The sequence below is a fragment of the Pagrus major genome, chromosome 23 (assembly GCF_040436345.1).
Source record: "Pagrus major chromosome 23, Pma_NU_1.0".
Taxonomy (NCBI): domain Eukaryota; kingdom Metazoa; phylum Chordata; class Actinopteri; order Spariformes; family Sparidae; genus Pagrus; species Pagrus major.
Window position 1 is genome coordinate 22,999,761 of NC_133237.1, and position 22,386 is coordinate 23,022,146.

The window sequence follows — 22,386 nt, forward strand, 5'->3', positions numbered from 1 at the left end:
TAAGAAAATCTGTACTCATTACTGTTCATGGAGTATTACAACTGAAAGTCCATCAATACTGGAAGGGCTGATGCAACTGGAAGCAAATCTGACTTAAAACTTTTCACCACCAGTTCTAAAGTTTTACATTAATGATTCAATGAAAATTCAGTGCTCATGTACCCACTTCAGTCGGGGTGCGCCCTAACTTTTTAGCTTAGCAGCTACAGAGCCGACTCCGGCTTTATTAAGACAACATCTACAACATCTTTTCAAATCAATTTGGGATATCAGGGCTTCCAGAGTGTTGGATTACACCAGACGAGCTGTATGGAGCCATTTCAAGTTTTTCGGTTGTTTTTTAACGTTTAAATGCAAGTCCCCATCTACTTCAGTTGAATGCTGCAACACTGTTGTGCTGTCGAGCTCTAGAAATGTTTTGTGGACTACAAAACTTCACCTGATTTTCAATCAGCATGAGGGTGAGAAGATAAAGACTGAATTTTCATTTTTTGGGTGAACTTATCCTTTAAAACAACTGATGGCCAGACAGAGCAAACTTTTTTGTGCTTGTTCGTTTAAACGCACATTATATATTTTCTACTGCGAGGGTTCTCATTGGATGATGTCGTTAAGTACTGTAGCGTGGGATCATGGGAGTTGTTGTCTTAGTTGTTAAAGGTGCACTGTGCAGTTTTGGGGCAGAAATTTTAATCAGAAGAGACGGATCTTCATTGGCTGAATTGTTTTATGCCCAAATAAACTAAATAACTGACTGAATAAACTGAATAAACAAATTGACCTGAAAGGGCAACACAATCTCATACTGTTTTACTTTGTTTATATTTGGCGGACCCTGCCACCTCTCTAGCATCAAACAGTGTCCTGGGGACCTTATTTTCCTCTGAAAACAGCTTGTTTATTCAGTTACAGAAAAACTAAATATTCCTGAGTTTGTATTATTACTTCGTTAATATTTTAAATATTATAATATCTGAGTTTGAATTTCTTCTCCCGACCTACATACTACCCCTTTAAACAACCACCACTGATCTGACGTGGCTGGTAGAAATCAGGCTACAGACGAGGTACTATTTGACTCTCGTATCCTTGAATTTGTATCGACAGACAGCCAAATGAAACTCACCATCACCTTGAATAAAATTAACAGTTTCTCTTGGTTGAACATTGTAGGAAATATTTGGGATGATATAAATACACAACAAAACAACAAAGGTCTAGTTGTTTTTAAAAAATGTTGTTTAATGTCTGCTAATTTATAGTTTTTGGTCAATATTATTAAATGCTTTCAGTTGCCCTGACCTCCCTCAGCCCTCCCCTCTCCTGTTTGCCCCCCAACTATTCAGCCTCCACCTCCCACCCAGCTCTCCGCTGGGCTGTGGTCAGATCACAGAGCTGGGGATTACAGCAGATTATCCTGCCCACAGGATCACCAACCCAACTCCGGGCGGCCCGAACACAGAGAGTCGACCTCAGCCTCTGAAAGTGCAGAACACATGCCTTTCAGCAAGAAGCCGGAGGGATTGGCAGCAATCACACACCTGGCAAATACCACAGGAAGGGGATTTATTTTATGGGCTACACTAGACAGGATAATCAGCCTTTATTCCGCGCAGCAACAGGGCCTCAACATTGTGAGAGGACAGCCACCGTCAGCCCTCTTAATCTATTAATGCACTGTACAAAATAAATTCCACACGGATTGAGTGATTCACATTAGACACACAAAGCTCTTAGCACAGTGTCCCCTTTCACCTGAGGAATTTGGACTCTGCTGCTCTTCCACTCTGTATCCTTCAAATACCCACCAGAGGCATCCGTCACTTTACATCACCATCAGCACATGTCTGAACTCCCCAAAACTCACAGGAGTCTCTCCTCAGGTGGAGAGCGACTCATTCTGTCACCGCCGTGTCTGCTTCACCGGTTGCTCGACTTTCAGCTCCGTTTCGATGCAACTTAGTGACATGCCTTACTGCACAGCACACAAACTGCTGTGTATTACAATTTAAATGCAACAATATAGTGGAGTGTGACAGTACTGGAGGACATTCACACATTTGGTGGTGCTGGTTCCTTATTCCAGCACACTGGATTTTATTCCAAACATTGACTAAGAGTTTAAAATCCTGACATAATATGCAACATGTCATGATAATATATTTTCTATATATTTAGTTGAGTTGTGTACTTACATTGTCTCAACAATATTCCAACACAGAGAAATGTGTAATTCTACTCGAGGTAATGGTGCGTTTCATTTGGTCTCTTGTCAAACGTGACTAAACATAATGTGAACAAAACTTTAAAACATTACCTCATCCCTGAGTCACATATAGATAGATTTTAATGTGCAATGGTTGTTGTTTAACAATGATTCCAAGCTACTTACGTCCTTCGTTTTGTTTTGATTAATAGAACCCGAGCAGCAGAAATGACAGTGTGTTTACATTCACATCGGGCAAATAGTGCAGAAAATTGTGCCTTTTTGATTATACACACTCCCCAAATGTTGAGGGACATCTTAATCACAATTTGGATCCAAATCGCTTGCAGTCTAGTGTCTTCCAGGCCTGTACTGCAGCCATCTTGCTTGTTTTGTGGCCTTTTTGCCTTCAATCTGGTCTCCAGGAAGTCAAACACATGCTCAGTTGGACTGAGGTCAAATGACTGACCTGGTCAGTCAAATTTATTTGACTATTTAAACATAAAAATTCATCAGTTCTTTTCCTCTGTGTTTAAGATCATATTCCTGCTGCCTAAAATTTGGTGATTTTGTATAAAGAGAAAACGCATATTTACCTTCAACATCCGTAAAGTCACTACCTCAACCTCACAGTCACTGTGTTGGAGTTCAGCCAACGAAATGAAAAGATCTCTCTGACTCTCTGCACAATATTTTGCTTTTGTCTGCTGCACCTTTGCGTCTTGTGTAAGAAACAGGGGGCAACAAGGTCAGCACAGCTTGTTTTATTTTCTCTTTTGTTCTCTGTGTGTCTTTTATCCAACAGTCTCTTATCCAACAACACACTTTGTTACTGTACTTAAGTAGATTTTTCAGGTATCTGTACTTTCTCTGACAACTTTTTACTTTTCCTACATTTGAACACAAATATCTGTACTTTCTACTCCTTTTTTCAAAACAGGCTTGTTACTTTAGTTTGAATGCATTTGAGGGGAATTATTGATTATTTTTATTTTATATCATTGCATATCGCCTTCCCAAAATCACAAGATTCAACCTATCAGTGCATATCACACACAGCAGACCCAGCAAGACGAAACAACGTAAAAGATGGAAACAGATGGAGACAGATGGAGAGGGTGACCCGAATGGGGAGAAAAGGTGTGCTGATGTCTTGTATCTGCAGAGACCCTGCAGCCCACTGGCTCAATTTCTTGCTGCTTGAGAAACTGTGCCAACCCAAAATGTCTGTTTGACGTCGTGCGAATGAGACTCAACAATCAATTATGTTTCTGGTGCGTTTACAAATGGCCCGGACAAATCCTACTGATTCTACCTTAAAGTTTAATAGTCTTTGTATTATATTAATGTGACATGTAGCTTTGAAGAAGAAATGGCTGGTTGAACTGCCCTTCAGAGGGATACTTGACACTTTTTTACTTACAGTGCATTTGAGAGCCTGTACTTTCCTGCTTTGGTTTGAGTAAAGAAATTGAATCAGTACTTCTACTTTTAACAGAGTCTTTTCTATTTGTACTTCTACTTGAGTAAAGAATGAGTGTACTTTTGCCACCTCTGCACAGTGTCTTTATCAATCTCTCCCTGTTCTCACTCCGGTAAAGTGATTAATTTCAACTTAGATGTGGGCAAACCCAGAACCAACAGAAACCCATATTACTCCTGCTTCTTCTTCCTCTCTTCACTCTTGATCCACGGAGCTTCCTTCCCTTTTATATGTAAATTCCACTGCGACCCCAGAGGCCGTTTAGTGTGAAAGGTAAGTATTTAAGAGTCGTGACTCCCAACACTCAGCTCTTTTTATTTATCCCATTCCCAAGTATCAGGGGGAGAACTGTTAGTTTAATGAGCATTGTTCCTCTCAAAAAGCACCTCGTAGGTTTGTGATGCGGGAACTCCACTGTATTTCTCCTCCCCTCTGCTGTTGTGGAGCCTGAAGCTGGGCTAAACAGATGGATCAGCCGCCATGGAGAACCATCCTGTGAGATGACAGATGGAAAGACGTGTTCAATTGGTGCTCTGTTTAGTTTGCTGCCACTCGTATCCAGATCAACTGGGAGTTGAGAGACGAACTCCTCGACACGGCGAGTAACTGTTCCGCGGCGGCGCGAGCAAACACAATGATATTGATTTGCTTTTGATGTTTAATGATGTTTCTCAGAGTGGAGACAGAGCAGGCTGTGATGGAAAGAAAGAATTGGAGGGGTCAAAGAGATAAAAGTGGTATCCAGATGAATTCAGCTTAATGAACTAGATTTTAATTGCACTGACCAGCATTCCTAGAAAGTGGAAGAGTGCTCTTACAAAACCCAATTAGTGCACATTGTGGAGCGGAGATGATGAGAAAAGAAGAGAGAGGCTGGAAATGCGATCAAGCTGGACCGAGTAATGTAGCGAAAGCACTGGCGTCTCTACTATACCACCAAATCCATAAACCTCCCTCCCCATGATGTGTCCCCCCTCCCTCCCTCCCTCCCAAAGCCCAAGCCCACACAAGAAGTGGTATTTTTAGCGCATCACCCTATCTCTGAGATGGAGCGCGTAACTCCCTCTCTGCAGGCAGGGGCTGCTGGGCCTCTTTTATTTTAATCCAGACTAGAGAGAGATGAAGAGAGAGAGAGAGAGTGAAGAGTGTGTGAGTCATCCAGAGCTACCTTTGTGTCACTGTGGCTGTGTTCCTCCTCACCATCTCACTATCTTTCCCTCCATCTGTCTTTTCACTCAGTCTACCACTGTTAGCTAATGTAATCTATCTATCTATCTATCTATCTATCTATCTATCCATCATCGTGCCTATCATGGTCTGAAAATCTTCATATCTTTTCTTAAATTTCAAGTTCTGTCATATTTAATCCAATCTTGGAGTGAAATGCAGACTAATAAGCATTCTTGGCATCCATTCGTCATACATATTGCCCAGCACAAAGATGGTTGGCTGCATATTACCTTGGAATGATAGATAATTACTGATATAATGTGGTGCAGAAACAAACGCTGGGCAGGGTGCAGCTGAGTGAGAGAAGCGCACAAGGTTGATTTGAGCACACATTGAAATGGTCCATTTAGCTTGACGCTCTGAATTGTCCTGTAATGCATTCATGACGTGGCCGAACAAAAGTGAGTGCACCAGTGAATTGCTTCCCTCTTGTTCGTTTTGCTGAACTGTCCTTCATATTCAGATTCAAATCCAGTGGCAGTGCCATACATCAAGCAAGTCATTTTAAAAGCAGTGCAGTCGTAGGTGAGCTCCAGTTGATGAATATGGCGAGGACAACAAGCAGCAACATGAAGCAAAAACAATTTTACTTTAAGAAAAGCCCTCACCAATGTTCAGGAGCTTTGGCTAGTGATCATAGACTGTATAAAACATGGACGTGTTCTTCAAGATGTCACCCAGAGGTTTTATGAAGAGCCATTGTGAAGCTCGGTGTGGTTTTGGCAGTGCCTGACTCCGCCTCACTCAAGGCAATGTCACAAATGGGAAAAGAGGTGGAGCGTGGGTGGAGTTGAGGAGGATGAAAGCCTGGTTGCTGGCAGTCTAGCTAGCAGATAGCTGTCAAACAAAGCACCCTTGGACTTTATTATCCATAAATTTAAGCCTTAAAGGAGACATATTTTTCCCTTTCTGTCAGTGTTTTGTATGGGATATCACCAACAAAAGCTGATCGCTCCCACAGAAAACACTGCTCCTGAAACCCCTCGTCAGTAGTCCCGCCTTTAATTTTGTGACTTTGTGACATCACACTACGTCACCATGTCACACATTTGTATAAGTTTTGTCCAGCGACTAGTTTGGCACGTAAGAATTGATTTAGCACAGCTGTGCCTGCTCAGGCGTGTGTGAACTGACTAATCAGAGGAGACTGGGTATGCAGGAGGAGGGCCTTAAAGAGACAGGAGCTAAAAAAGAGCATTTCAGACAGAGCTGCAGCACTGCACAGTATGAGAAAACTGATGCTTTTTTTGAGCATTAGAGCATGTAAACCTATTTCAGAAGTAACCCAAAATAAAATTATGAACCTTAAAATTAGCATAATATGTCTCCAGCCTCAACAAGTGATAAGATAAAATGTCTCTGTCAACCCTGAAATATAAAATTGGACAATGAAAACCGTTTAATTCTGCCTCGCACTGGCAAGAACTCGTTTATTTTACTGCCATCTCCAAATCCTAAACCAGTGTGTTTAATGTGTTGCATTGCAGTAAGTAAACAATACAATATTCAGAGAACAGTATTAACAACAACATTTCCGGACAAACTTAAAACTTTATGTTACACAAACACACATTCCACTTATAACAACATTTTTCTTTAAAATTCTACCACATAGAAAGCAATAACTTGACGTCTGTACAGATTTCCTTTACTTCCCTGTCCTTCTCCTCCGAGTCTGCGTGCCACCTTCACCTCTCCTTTCATCCAGATACATATTCCCACCCACACCCCTTACACATCTGCATCTCTACTGCTCTCATCCACTGCCCTTCGTCCTCTCATCGCTACCGTCCCCTCCAGAAACAGTGTGTTTTTACCCAAAAAATACTAAAATAGAATAGAATCAAAACAAACTTGCACAACCAATTATTAACAATACACACACCAAAACCAGAAAAATAACCATAATAACCCCGGACTTTAACAGCCACAAGTACCGGGCAAATCACCAGCAAGCTACTCACAATATAAACTGATGAAACACCAAAGTTTCCCAGGTATGCCTCTCCTTCACCTCTAACATGCGTTTTACTGCAGTCATTGAGTGTTTATTTAAAATTCGGGTTTAGAAGGTTTTTTAAAAAAAGCCTGCTGAAAATGTTTTCCTGGTTTGAAAATCTGGCCAAATTGAATTTGTAATTGAATATCCCTGCTGCTGAAACAACCCCTTTCACATCACACATAGTCCTTTGATCCGTTGTTATTAAAGTGTCAATCATAGCTGCTTTAAATGAGCCTGATTCTGATGACACTCTGATGCACGGACGTATATAATTAAGGGTCATAAGCTAAAAAGATGAATACTATGATCCCTATTGCAAAATCAAAAGTTAGAGTATTTTATGTTTTGGTAAATTACATCCTTGAAGATAAAAAAAAACACACCATAAATTAAATACCAAAAAGGACAATTAGAGAACCTCAACTCCATTTATAATGCTGTTATAATAGGCATAATCCAGTAGACTCCTGTTAGTAAGAGAACAATAAGAGAATCAGAGTGATTATTCTAGATAGCACTTATATATCATTAGTGAGGAAACAGAATGATTATCAGTGAGGATTCATTTGTCCTTGAACTGCCTCGGGCCCACTGTCTTGCAGTGGGGCAGTGAATGTGACATGCTTGTCTGATGAGTCAATCTGTCTGTCATTTGTATGCTTGTGTCATTCACTGCCCGCTCATCCCTCATATTCTCAGATTTTTTTAAGCATAATCACTACAATTTTAGACTCAAAGAATGGTTCCCCGTTTCAAACGCCTTCTTTCTGTCTCCGCTTCTTTTCCCCCACATCACATCAAGCCAGCAGCTGGAAGATTTCCTCATCTGTCTAAATCTGGTCAGAGGCTGCTGTATGGACTAAGCTAAATAAAACCTAAAGATTGATCATTTTCTTTTTAGTTACTGTGTTTCTCTCTGTTTAACAACCTAATCACCATAGTAAATGTTGGAGATGTGCATTTCTGCAAACAACTGCTATGTTAAAACTTTACATTTCCTTATGCTCAATTTTCAATCTAATGTTGTGGCAGTGTTGTACTTAGGTAGGCACACTAGGCACAAAACCCACTTGGTTAGGGTTAGAAAAGATCATGCTTTGGCTTTTTTGGTTCTGTAACCACAGCTGATGTCTTTGAAGATGCCCCTTCAAAAATATCGTTTCTGCTGCCACAAACACGGCTAGAAAATGGCTTGATGTCTTGTTAAAAATATCTCGTGGTTTCACACTTAAAAATGTTGAAACACCATTTCGAACTGAGGTCTCTCTCTTGGCAGCCGTCACAAAACCCAAAACATTCTCACTCCAAACTCATAAAGTTTACACGGCAGCTTAATGCTCTACCTACTGTACCCATCTAGCATCAGTTTTGCATGTGAAGGGCTCCACAGTCAAGTTAGCAATAATACGTAATATGCAACATCTGGTTAGACTGACAAACGTGAAACGGTCGCAGTTTTGTGAGGTTTAGGAAAAGATCATACTTTGGGTTAAAGTACTTACATTCAGTGATATAAACATAAGTTAAGAACGCAACGTAACTTGAAAACAAATCACTCTTGACTCTTGGTCACAAACAACATGTGAATCCCAGTGTCCCAACCACCCCTAACTCATACTTTTCCTGCTCTTTATGCTCCTGCACTAGAGGGGCTTTTCAAGAAGGTATGCTAGAGGGGTTACTAGACACATTGTTTTTTCCAGAGCTGATAACAGAAGTTGCTAAGGAGTGAGAGATCTAGCTTTTTTCTGATCTCTGTTGAGAGTTGCACATGCACAGCCACCGCCGCAAAACCACCATCCTCTCCTCCTTCTGACATGAAGATCAGCTCATATACAAGTAATGAGTGTGATATGACACATATTGTGGTATAAATCGATCTGATACGTATGAAACCTGCAAATTTGATGAATGTTTTCAGGAAGACGTAATGCCAACATTTTATTGTGATGACTGCGCTGGTCATGGATGCAAAGAAGCTCTGTTCTTGCTGTCTGTTTTCTTCTCCTACTCTCTGTCATTGACCACTGATGAATATTTTCTTATGATGAGTCTTAGACTACAGATGTTGATAATGTTATCTTCCCTACTAATGGGAACAGAGGCAGGGGGTGAATACAAGATATATTTATCAGCAGAGAATTGAGTGAACCTTAGGAGGCAAGTGATCCCTTACTGATGGCAAAATGATGGAGGAAGAAGCTGTGATTGGGTAATGATGCCTGAGCGGTGTGGTATAAGAGGCAGCAGCATCTAGCAGACCGCTCGGAAACGTCAGTCTGAGAATATGGGCTGTGAGAATCTGCAGTATGTCCAAACAGAATGGATGTCTCCCACTCTGCATGTCCCCAGACACTATCCGTCTCACAATAGCAACCACACAAGCACATGCTCACACTCAGACATTCAGCCTCAATAGCTGTGCCAGTGCGGCTCTCCGTCTGACTTTTATAGAAACGCATTCAACAATAGCATTGCACATGTCTTGTGCGGTTTGTCGTCAAGCCTCACATCCATAATTCTGAAACTGCTGGAAAAGTCAGGAAGCAAAGTGTGGAATTCATGACGATTTCAAGCCAGCGTTTGGACCTTCGTGACAGCACAATATTATGGTGACGTTGCCATCATCATGAACACATCTTCAGGAGATGTGCCATGCCCTGCAGGGTGCAAAATGAGGACGTTACACACATATACACACAAGTCTTTCACTTTAAATTCACATAATGTTCCTACATGGACTCGATGTAGCACGCAGAAGCAGCCCCACTCAATATCTTCCTTATACATATTGAAACACAGGATAGAAACTGAAATAAAGCTCAATAAAACACTGGGAGCTGAGGCTGGTTTGGTTTAATCTCATTACACTGAGAGCCCGAGGCTTCTCTCCCCCTATTTATAGCGCCCTGAAAGGGAGGAGGGCTGGCCTTCATGTACACAGCATCACTGGCTTGTGCAACTGCGGCCGCGAGTGGCAAGGGACACGACCAATCGCAGACAGGTCTTGCATCAAATTTGATGTGACAAAATACACAATTGCCAGTGATCTGTGAAAGCAACCGCCCTCATTCGCTATTCTCCAGACACATGCGCGCTTTCCTCGTTTGCCACATTTACCTTCTGTTCCTCTCCGCTCTCCTTATCTTCACACCTTCTCCCTGGCGTCGGCTTCCCTCATCCCACCTGTTTGATGGAAAGGAACGGGCTCAGGGTTTGTCTTTATTAAATCAGGCAGTTGAGCAACCTGCTTCTGCAGCGATCAAACCAAGAGGTTTCACTGGAATTTTCTAGTACTCAAACTGAGGATGAGGATGGGAATTCTTGGAGGGATTCAGCTGATTTTAGCCAGGGACACTCTGAAACTTCAGCTTGGCACTGACAGTAATATGGACTACACCAGCAACCCTTCAAGTTCTTAAAAATTGCCAACAGCAAAAAGACGAAAAGAAGAAAGAGATGACTCTATCCAGTTTGGCTTTCAGAAAACTTCTCACAACATACCCCCCAATCCACACAAGTAATCACCCAATAAGCCCCTTGATACACACACAACAAAAATGAGAGAGAGAGTCAGTAAGAAAAAGAGAGAGAGAACTCGGACTAGAGCCTCACTGGTGTTAATTACTTTGCCTTTGTTGGGGGTAAAATGCATCTCTCAGTCTGTGTCAGCATCATTACAAATCCCGTCCAGACAGATTGAATCATGAAGGATGTTACTTTAAACCCCCTGCCGTGAACCTGGCCGATGGAAGAAAAAAAATGTAATCTTCAAAAGCATCCGCATCTCAAAACTGAAAAGTAGAGCATCAAATGAAAATACCATCCTGAACCCTGGAGCCGTGCTTTTTTCTTCCCTCTCTGCCCTCCAACAGCCCGAATGTTGCGTGTTAATGTGTGAACATGAACATGACCTACAAGAAATGGGCTCACTGCTCTGACAAGACAGGTTATGTTCACGCATTGATCTAGCAGAGGTCAGGAGCTGGAAGAGCGGCTCTTTTTCCACCAGAGGAAACTGCATCAGCCTGTATATCACACCTTCAGCTGGCTATAAATCAAAAGCTGCTTCATGCATTATGTAAAGTTCTCAAGTGTTCCCACAAACCTTGTTGCAGCTGCACAGATTGCCAGTGTTATTTTTTTCTATATATTCCTCACACCAACCTATTGCATCTGTTTTATTTTCATGTGTCCCTGAATCATTCTGTTTCAGTGGCAATAAAAAATGATTTTGCCCTGTCTTAGACAGGAAGCAACATGCATAATGCATTCCTAAGCAGAAGCACCATCTGGCATTAACATATCAACAGCACAACATACAGTAAAAATACACTGTGCACACATGTACCATGCACTGCACCTGTAATTGTAATATTATAATAGAAATAAATACAATGAAGTCCTCGCCTTGTCATATTTTTAGAAAACTAAAGATTTCTTGTTATGGGATGAACAGTTCAGCAGTTTGGATTAGTTTAGGATTTACATGCCGAGAGAACTTTTCTGATCGTTTCAGAACCGCTCTGTGATAAAACTAAAAAGAAGAATACTTTTGCAGCCCAGTCACCAGAATGAATGGTCGGCATTTTATGTTTCTGCAAAACACATGAGCTGACTTTCATGTCAGGAGGAGGGGATGGTGGCGGATGCTAAGTGAGACACCACTCTGTTATCTCACATAAAATTGATAATTGAACTACATTCATTCTGTCGACTGCAGTGCCTTTTCTTAATTCCTGCACACTTACAAGCAAGTACAAGTACTTTTGAAGTAGGCCTAGTTGCTACTTTATTCTTCTGTTTCATCTCATTTCAGAGGGAAGTCTTTGACACTGTACCCCACTTTATTTATCCAACAGCTGGAGTTCATAAATTAAGATTTTACCTAAAAAATATAAGATTATCTCATAAAATATAACTTGTTGTAGATTAAACTACCAAACACTGTATAGAAATAGTAAAAATCAGCTCCTTGCTTGTTGAAGCTACAGCTTCTACAGTAAAATGCCACACTTAAAGGGTAATTCCACCAATTTTACTCATTAAAGTGTGTTTACTTGTGTCTGCATATCTGGAAAAAGCAGTATAAAGTCTTTTGTGACTGCAGCAGAAGCTGCATGTTATCTGATCTAATCCTCCAGTGATGTCACTTAATGGCTAAGTTGCATTTTGGGTAGCCGCCAGGTTTTATTGCTATACAACTGTTAAAGTCATTATGGACAGCTTAAAAACAAATGATCAAAATCAATACAGCATAACAAGATATTGCCATTTTTTATTCTGCACATTCCGTTTCATAACCTGGTGCCTACATTACCCACAATCCAATGTGACTGAGTGAACATTGTGTAAAATTAGTGGAGTTACCCTTTAATGCCATGAAATAAAACAAACTGACAGAAGCATTTTTCTGTTTTAATAATTTACCATATTTACATTTTGATTGCAAGACTTTCACTTGTAACGCAGTAGTTTTACCTTGAGGTAATGTTACTTCAACTCAAGTAAAGGATCAGAATACTTCCTGCAGCACTGCTTACGAGATACCAGGTTTTCATCCAACGGCAGCCCAAGTCACACTGAATATTTGCAGGCTCATTTGGTTCCTTGCTTTCCTTATTAGCACCCTATGAAATATTTAGTGGCACATTTAGCTAGACCCTTGTGCTGTTATTGTTTTGATAGCAGCTGTATATGATTTGCTGCTGTTTGCAGCACTTTTCTAATCGAGCTCACACAGCAACAGTGGAGCTGAGTCAGACCAAGAATGGGCAAAACAAACCCATTTCCTGCTATATTTCTTTCTCAGGCGTACTGTAAGTCTGTCAACACTGTCTTATCATAGAAATGATATATGGGCAGGATTCATGAGTATGATTTATATTATGAACAGAGTCTGAGCAAAGCTTTGATTGAATCTGCTGGGACTGGACTGCAGTGTACAGTACAGTAAGGAAGTCTGTGACATGTTAAGCCACTATTAATGCCATCTGTCCCTCCTCCATGAACAGGACTGACACTTTCTCATAGTCATCCAGTGAAGCTGACACTCTGCCAGTAATTTTGGCCAAGAACGGTGTCCTGGGGCAGGAGGTCTGGAAATGATACCTCAGACGTTAGCAGGCAGTTGAACGAGCATGCTGTCTTCATCTCTGTCTGTCCGTGGCAAGCATTGGTCTCCAGGTGCACCCCTTCATCCTGTTCAGCTCCGATTTGTTGTGAGTTGAACTCTCCGTTTTCCCCTGGCATACTTCACCTTAGTCTGCCATGGCACTGTGCTTGACAGGTGTATGCTATTTGTTCTTTCTATCCCACTCTGTCCGTGAGTGTGTGTGTGTGTGTGTGTGTGTGTGTGTGTGCTGCGCTGGCACACAGCTGACAGAGGGTTTGTCAGTCTCCATCATTCAGACAGATCTGCGCTAAGACAGCGGCCTAAAGCTCAATTCAGCAGGGTTGTCCTCTCAGTGGAGTCACATCAGAGGCCGCCAGCTGTTTCTGAATTATGGGGGCCGTCTCAGCCACTGGGACGCAACATGGACACAATATCCATCTATGTTGTGAGGAAATCTCCCGAAGGACGTATTTTCTCCCAAGCGGAGGTGTTTGCTGTGAGGTGAAAGACTAACACTTATTTTGAAATTGAATATGCCACACATTTTGACATTTAAATTCTCCTGAGTCTCAGCAATGAAGACCTTTTTCTGGGTTTGAAGTGGGTGATTTGATTACACTAAAAAGGCTTTTCCTTTCAGTTCCTCTTGCCGCCTATGGGCTTGAAGAATAAATTACTATTACTACTGCTGAAAAGATTTATCTTTTTGTCAAGAAGAAAAATAAATCCAACAAAAAGTTTGCTCTGAACTCACACAGGAAGATTTTTAAGTGTGTATTTTCATCTCATGGCAGCTACTAACTGTTTTTCCCTCAAATAGACTGCTCTTTGATGCACAGGTCTGTTTGAACTCCCTCTTTAATGGCAGCTTATTGCCAGCCATATGATGAAGGTGTATTTGCCTGCTATGCCCTTGAAGTCTGTGATTTGTGAAGAAACGGCTGGAGCATGAAGAATGAAAAATTACATCAGTATGAAATACCTTTAAGGAGAAGAATATAGGAAGAGATGAGGCAGTGGTGGGCAGTCCGTTCCACCACTGGGGATATGAAGGTTTGAGATTCAGATATGGCTTCGAGGGGGGAGAGACTCTGCAAGCAGCTGATGATCTCAGTGGACAAGAGAGGGAGAGTGGGATGAAATGATGGATTTATGATAGAGAGACGGTGTGCTTAATGCCGCTGTAAGCAAGAACAAGACTATCAGAGAGAATCTGAGAAACTACAGCGAGATGGGCCACACAATGGAGAGACAAAGCGGAGAACAGAAATAGAGATTGAATCAATACTCCCCATTTACACCGGGGTGAACTGAAGCACTGAGAGGATAGAGGATCACAAAGAGAAAAATGCCGCAATCAAAGACTGTAATTTTTATGGACAAAAGACTGATTCAAAGAATATTATCAGATCAGAAGAGATAACAAATTGCCAGCATGAGGATTATCACAATCACACTGGACATCTTGAGTGAGGCAGAGGAAACTGTTGCGTAATAAACTGTGGCTCGAAGTGCCATTAAGGGGATTTAAGGGACGTGAAATGAAAAGGAAATAAGGACTGGGTGTTGTTATAGTAATGTAAGCCGACTAGTTGCACCAAACTGGAAGATATGTGTGGCTAACAGGTGGACTTGTTGTGCAAGTTGGATCCTCTATGCCGTGGCTCACTTTGTTTCCTCTCTCTGGGATCCTTGCCCATCCACACTTGTCAGAAACAAAAAACACAAATGACTAGTGTATCACCACTTTAAGAGGATTCAGTGTGAAATTAATTAAAAATGCAAAGATGCCAAGGTTTGCAGTCACTTCACGAAGCAGACTCTGCTACCAGTGGCCAGAGTATCTGAGAGGAACCTATCGAGTCCCCCAGTGAAACAAAGTGATGAGCAGAGAACAAACACAAAAAGGGGCCTTGGATGGGTGCCGTGCACATTCCCTTCAAGCAGACAACCTGTTTGGTGTCATTGCTAAAAGATCTCGGAGGGATTTTACCTGAGGTCTCCCGGATCTGCCTGAGCCAATGAGCGCCGTTCCAGTACACGAACTGCCTCCAGACACTAATTAGCGCTGAGACTTGTGAGAAAGCACGATGTATTCACAGAGGAGTGCAATCTGTAGCTTAAACAGATGGTTCCACTACACAAATGAGATAAGAGGTCTATTACTTAACGCTATTAAAACACATTTGTTCGAATAATTCCTCAATGCTCTCTACATGAGACTTTTTGTTTTCTAGAGTGTAGAAAATTTATGATCAACAACAAAATACAGCTGTTGTTGTAATTAACTGGAGCTGTACCTCATTATGAGCTAAATTATTATGGCAGCCGGCCAGTCAGGCAGGCAAAAGAGCAGCTCCAGCTTACAAATCAGCTCCGGGAAAAAAGGTGTAAAGAATGCATGAAGTGGTAGGTGAAGGGGGGGAGTGGGGTCTTTGGGTTGAAATCGTTCCAGAGGACTGAACAGGAAACCGTCTCTGTGCTGTGGTTAAACTACCGTCAGGCTGCAGCACTTCAGCAGAGGTACATTAATATTCACTTTTTCACCTTATAAACATACAAGTCATGATGCATATCCAGTGGGATCTGCTACATACTGACAGATTATACAGTCAAGCCCATCAAGTGCCTGTAGGCTTTGCCTTTTTTGGGTAAATGAAATCTATTCTACAAATGCACAAAACAAGTAACCATAGCAACAGAATTGCGGGATGAGCTGTTACTCGTTCAGTGTCAGTCATTCATTTTCGTGTCTGAACTTCCCAGAGCGTATTGGGCATGGGACCTGATGACTGATACGCACATATTAGCATCCTCTGACAAAAGACACCGGGGGTGGGAAGAGGAGGCAGACTGACACTCTTTGGGGGGAAGCTGATTGCCACTAAGACTGCCATTTTGTGGGATACAACATAGAGACAGAAATAGACTAGTGACAACAGTCACAGACAATGATCCCTCAAACAATTATGCACCCAGAATCCCTCTTGTTTGATACCCATCCCTAGACTGGCGACTGCTGGGAGTGCTTCATTTTCAAAAGCAGGGGTATAACTTTACAGAAACGCGGTACAATCTGTTTTTGTCTGAGCCTTGTCGCAAACAATCTCACCAGCAGCTCTTGAGCTTATTGATCTTTCGAACCGCCAGATGAGGTCTTGACCGACTCTACGGTGATTGAACGGTGTGCTTCCTTGAGACACTAAGGTCATCCACTGGGTCGATCAGTGTCCAACCAATCAAAGACCAATTACTTTTTCAACTCTCCAAAACAGTCACTTCATGTTTGCCTTTATGTTTTTTTCTTCTGTGTCACGTTCGACGTCACGAAAGCTAGAAAACAGAGAACAACAGAAAGCAGAATGGATACAAATGATACAATGGTTACTCTTGTTATATCTTACTTCAGGCATTCTTTCAAACTCAACACCGACTGAATGATGTTCGAGTGCTGCTTAAAAAATGTGTTTACAGGTGCATCCACCTGGGTGGTGTGTTTCCATCACTTCCGTCTAGAGCTGGAGCCATGACTACTGCAGAGTTATTTGACCCCTGAATAAATGCTGATTGTACCCTTTCCCCCCAGAGACAGAAGCCAGATGTTACTGGGTGTTATTGGGTTTTGTGTCCAGTGTGAAAGGGGTTCAGGACATGTACAATATTTTTCATAATGGCAAAAACATGGTTGTTCTAAGCTAAAAATGTTGACAATATATCCTGAATTGACATTTCTACATTAAAAGATCTAAATATATTATATATTATATTATCAACATTAGCCAGACAGGTACCTTTGGGAGTTTTCCTGGTGGGCTGCTCTTTTTTTCTCCAATCCTGGCATTATAGCCTTCATATAGATATTCAATAGGTGATTTTAGCTGATGGGACATGGCTTGTGCAACCATAATAGCAGGTCCCAGTTGCCATCGCAACTGAAACTATCAAGTATTAGTTACCGAAATATGGATAGAAAGAGGAGAAACCCACGGCTGGTGATGCAGAGAAGGTGCGCCAACAAAGAAAAAAGCTTTACTGTCTGACATCGCAAAGTGTGCTAAGATAACGGATTTATTTAAGCTGTCTGCAGGTGAGGATGAGGACAGCCGTGAAGAGCAGGAACACGTGTCACGAAGGAGCAGCTGATTTGTCATGCTTACATGCTATGTGCTGTGAACTAGCTAAATGAAGAAGTGCCGATTCGTTGTACGTGCTGATATGGAAGTTCGTGAACTAAATGAATCAAAATGTCTTTATCAACCTCAGGGTTTCAATGCGGTCGTCCTGCTGCAGGATTGACCTTTACCTAGGTTTAACTAGTCAGACTCAGTGCACAAACACTTAAGTGTTTTTAGAAAAATAGTCATTAACTTAGACTGTGAATGGGTGAAATAAACTTAAACTAAAATGTAATACTTTTCTTCTGAACTACTCATCAACTCTTTTTCACATTATAACATATAAGGTATATAATATTTGATGGCCAGCCCAGCAATAAAACTGATTTGTATACCACTCACTCTACAGGTGAATTTGGCTCTGAACAAGAGAGGGAAATGATAAATTATGGAGGGGGAGGGAGCAGGAACCGGCACAGATCCAATTAAAGGTGCACTGTCGAATGTTATTATGACTGTGAGGTAAATTAGTTTTAAGCAGGATTTAAGTCAAATTAGGTGTCAGTTGATCATTATGTTAATTCACCTGCTTTACACACAAACATGGGAAGGAAAATCTTGGAAAATGAGTTTCTTCATTTTACATATCAGCCTGACAAACATAATACAAATTACCAGATTAAGTTTTTTTTATTATTAATGATTCATCGATTGCCAAACATGACGTGTCACTTTGAATTTGATGTATCAAATTAAGGCCGCTTGAGAGCAAATTCCCGGCTGCTTTTCGTTGCCAGTCCGCCCCTGAAGCCAGATCAAGGGGGCAACTCCTAGTTCTCGCCTGTCTGTTTCCATCTCAGCCTTTATTGAAATGATATTCCCAGACATTGAGGGTATGTAAATAAAAGCATTCAGAGCAGTAGATGTGCACGGAGCTGCTGTCCATAGGCCGAACTCTACGCACGTTAGCCTTGAGCTAAAGACACAGAGCGGCTGGATCCACATAGACGCTCATAAATCCAGCGTGGAGACGAGGCATCCTTTATTCGGACATAAGTAAGAGGCCAGAATATACAGTTGCTCTAATATGTGAGAAGAATGAAAATAATATCAACACGACGGAAATCCCTCTGGCCTCCCACTGATATGAAAACAGATAAAACAAGGCCTATTGCAATCCAAGCAGGCTACAGGTCAGACACTAACCTGTGCACAGCCCACTCACAAATACCTCCACACACACACACATCGTGCACGCCACATTTCACCACTACTCATGACACACAACATTTATCTACCAGCCTCCATTCCTCCGTGCACCCTCCTTCCTGACCAGTGTGTAGTACAAACACCCACAGACAGTACACATCACCTCATGGATTTGCTGAGGCACACACACACACTCACACACACAGTTGGAGCCAGCTTGGTGTGCTCTCAGAACTGAGCTTGGCGGAATCAAATTATCTCCCTCTCTTTCTCTCTCTCTCTGCCCTCTCATGGTTTACCGCCCACAGAAGGAGAAGGGCAGGCAGAGCCAGTCCCAGTGCTCCAAAGATTGGACTGCCTGGGAGCGTGTCCCGAGGACTAAAATACAAATCAGCCCTTCCTCCAGTCAACTGGAGTTGGCCCTTCTCCCAGGGGCCTGCCGCGGAGGCCGTCTGTGGCATTAAAAAAAACGGAAGAAAGAAAACAAATAATAACAGGAGTAGAAAATGAAAATACAGGAACCCCAGCAGTCCCCTGGAGACCCACACACGCTCAGGGATGTGTTATTAGTCTGATAATCACCCTGTTTAGTGTAGAAGGAGCACATTTGGGCTTCACCAGTGACTGGGAGGAAGTGAGGGGGATAATAAGGGAGTCAGAAACAGTCCAGCATGTAAACTCTTCCACTTGCAGGAACATTGCAGGTCATACAGAGGACAGAGTGGAAGAGGGAGCAACCTGGGAAACCTGCATTTATAACCGTGACTTTCTCTCTCTGGCAGGCTCTCCCAGAGATGGGGATACCCCCTTTTACAAACGTGAATAACAACTCAAGTGAGCCCCACTGAGTCTGTATAATATGATGGGAAAGCTGCTGTTTGACACTAAAAACAACCAGGTGCTGCATTCGGTGTCTTCTAATGAGGACAAATGGAGCAATTGTTGTGTAAGAACAAAGTAATCGTATCAAAATCGTATCGTTCCATGACTCACTTAATGCAATGCTTTTAATTTAATCTGCTTGATTAACATGCATCGTGTAATTTGATTTAACCGCTGGAAGAGTTGTTAGCTGGTGGAATTTTATGTGTCATTGAAATTCTGCTGCGTTTGTTTCCAGCCTCACTCAGTGTCCTCTTCCTAATGCAGCGACTTTTAAACTGTCACATCTGATCAGAGGGCAGCTGCCGTGCCAATTGTGTGCTGTTGGAAACCATGTGTGGGGCTCTCCGGTGACATAAGTTCATAACTTTCTCACATCTAATTTAAAGGCCTAGCAAAGAGGGAGTGTTTTCTAACCTCGTCCACCACACCTACAGTACAGGGGGTCAGAGGTCAGGATCCTTTGAGTTAGAGACTCACTAAGGGGCACTTGAGCAGGGTGCATCCTAGTAAACAGGGAGTTTTAACTTTTGGTCCTCCGCCCACTGGGCCTCCAACCTAACCTCTGCAAACAAGCTGATAAAAGCCTGGCCTGGAGTGCGCATGATGGCGATATCTCAGTGCTGCACGCTCGAACGCACCCACTAGACCTTTGGTGCCATTAAAACGACTGTGCCTCACTGGAACATGTGGACGCTCTTAAAAATGTTACTGGTATTTACAGATGCTGCTCCTGCGTTTCGAGTGGGCGGGCTGGTTTGCGCTTCATACCCATCTGACACAGTCTATCCAAAGACGCATAACGCATCAGCACCGAAAAACCCACGCGTCCCGCCTCCCGATAGAAAACACTTCATATCAGTTAACCCTTAAGGCACACTGCGTTATTACGCACTCATTAAAATGCCCCCCCTCCTCCTCCCCACGTTTACGCATATGCCTTGTGGGCTGTCATGGGCTATTATTGGGATGTTTGGAATGCACTCCCTTCTCTCGCCTACCGTTTATTCCCGACACAATTTCCGATGGATGTGTTTGTGGTCCCGTGGAAGGAGGATGGCCAAGACATCCGAGACTTTTTCAGTCCTGGTCGGTCGCTCGTATCCACGGCGTCGGAGCGCTCCATGTGCCGGTGGTGATGCCGGTCGGTGTCGGAGTAGCCCCGGTGTTTGATTTTGATCGGGGTCCGGGGTTGCCTCCAAAGATGCTGCGGCGGCTTCAGAGTCGCCTGTCCTTCCCGGGGAACCGGGAGCGACAGGGACAGGCTCTTCTTCGAGCATGGTGGTGGTTCCATCATAGTGCAAAAATTAAAATTAAAGATCCCCTTTGAACTTATTGATTAAATAATATGGCTGTTTTCGTTTATTCCAAGCACAAAACAAAACGTCTCATGTCCCTCTCTGCCACTTGATCTCTGAGCGAACAAATCAAAGTGACCAAGTCCAGCACAGCCCCGATCTGAATCTCTTTTTCTGAATAACATCAAAAACTGTCACAGTGGTAATCTGACAAGTCGTCCAAAAATCATTAATCTCATTGTTTTCAGTGGTGATCAGTTTGAGTTTAGCCCAGAATCTCCGCACTGCCGCGATCCTCACCAGTCCTGGCTTTTGGTGATGAGACACCGGTCCTGCTGCTTCCCCTGAAGTTTGACGCCTCGTCGCCCATGGCGCACAACCGGATGACTGTATTTATTTTAGAGAATTTATTGCTTTTTATCAGCCACTTATTGCAGAGGCACACAGATCGCCGGCGCTGGCTTCAGTGTCTGTGCGTATGTGTGTGTGAGAGAGAGTGAGTGTGTGTGGTGTGTGCTATTATTGCTGCCTGTATGTCTTTCAGCTGAGCTGAAATTTCCAAGCAATTTCCATAAAAGTACTCAATCTATCACGGTTCATGTAGAGCTACGGCGTCTCTGTGCGCACATACAACGCAGAAGTCTCCAGTAATCCCTCCATGGAGATGTTGGATCCAATAATTTTCAGTTAGATATTAAATTGGACTCAATAAGCATCCCTTCTCAATAAATCAGGATGGTGTGAAGAATGGCTGGACATGTCCAAAAAAAAACAACACATGCGATCCTCTTTGTTCTTTGCTGTCCAGAGTCTCTTCTTCAGGTTTGGTTTTGTCAGAAGCATCATAAAAGGACACAAATGGATAATTGCGGAGGTTCATTCATCCTGTTCAGTGTGGGCCATTATCTTCTTCCCATCCTCATATTTGCTGGAGTTCGACGACAAACATTGGCTCCACCACAACGCTCTCTCTCTCTCTCTCTCTCTCTCTCTCTCTCTCTCTCTCTCTGTCTCTGTCTCTCTCTTTCTCTGTGTGTGTGTCTCTCTTCCTCTCTCTCTCTCTCCCAGCATGTCCACTCTATCTATATGGTGGTTGGGTGGTTGTTCTCCTCAGTGATTTGTCAGCACTGGAGGGTTTGGAACCTTTTATGCGCTCATCCATTATGTCTTGCCCCCGTGCGTGCCTGCGTGCGTTCACTGCGCATTTCCTTGACAGAAAACAAACACAACCAATTGCTCAAATGATGTCAGCTCGGGAAAGAGGCTTATAAGATCAGACATGGCATGTAGAAATGCCACTGTTTATCATTTTACCTATTTGTAGCTGAACATTGTCACTTTGACTCATGGGATCCCAGCTTGAGGAGCCCATGTCGGCCCCCTGCAGTGAGACCTTCAGTCCTCCCTACATTCCTGCACCCAGTATTCTTAGATGAGGAACAAAAGCAAAAACTCTCCTGTTGCTTCAGGAGCACTCACATTGTTGGGTAAAAGGTCTTATTCCCATCAGGGCCACCACAGCTAATGGTGCTGTGAAACACTTTGGATGACAGCATCCTACTGATGACATTCATGACACTGTGCTGACTTCTGTCGGTCTGAGATCAATACTAGAGCCGACCGATACTTAATATTTCATGGCGATGCTGACACCGATATTAGGAATTTAAAAAGTTTCAATATCAATATATTAGCTGATAAACACACATTTCTTACCATGATCCCGAAAACAAGGTTATCAAACACTTGAAGTGTGATAGAGGCAGAAAATTTTACAGTTTAACAATAAGCTTTATTGTTTAAAATGTCATCAGTGCACTAAAACAATAAACTTCACTTGGATTTT

General features: G+C 42.5%; 1 protein-coding gene across 1 annotated transcript in view; it reads right to left on the bottom strand.

The window, feature by feature from the left end:
- The window catches only part of pde4a (phosphodiesterase 4A, cAMP-specific), a 55,979-nt gene extending 35,425 nt beyond the window's left edge, over positions 1–20,554 (bottom strand). Inside the window, exon 1 of the mRNA XM_073495013.1 lies at positions 20,244–20,554. Coding sequence (XP_073351114.1) covers positions 20,244–20,539 — 296 coding nt within the window. The 5' untranslated portion in view covers positions 20,540–20,554. The remainder of the gene's footprint in view (positions 1–20,243) is intronic.
- Positions 20,555–22,386: the final 1,832 nt, after the last annotated feature.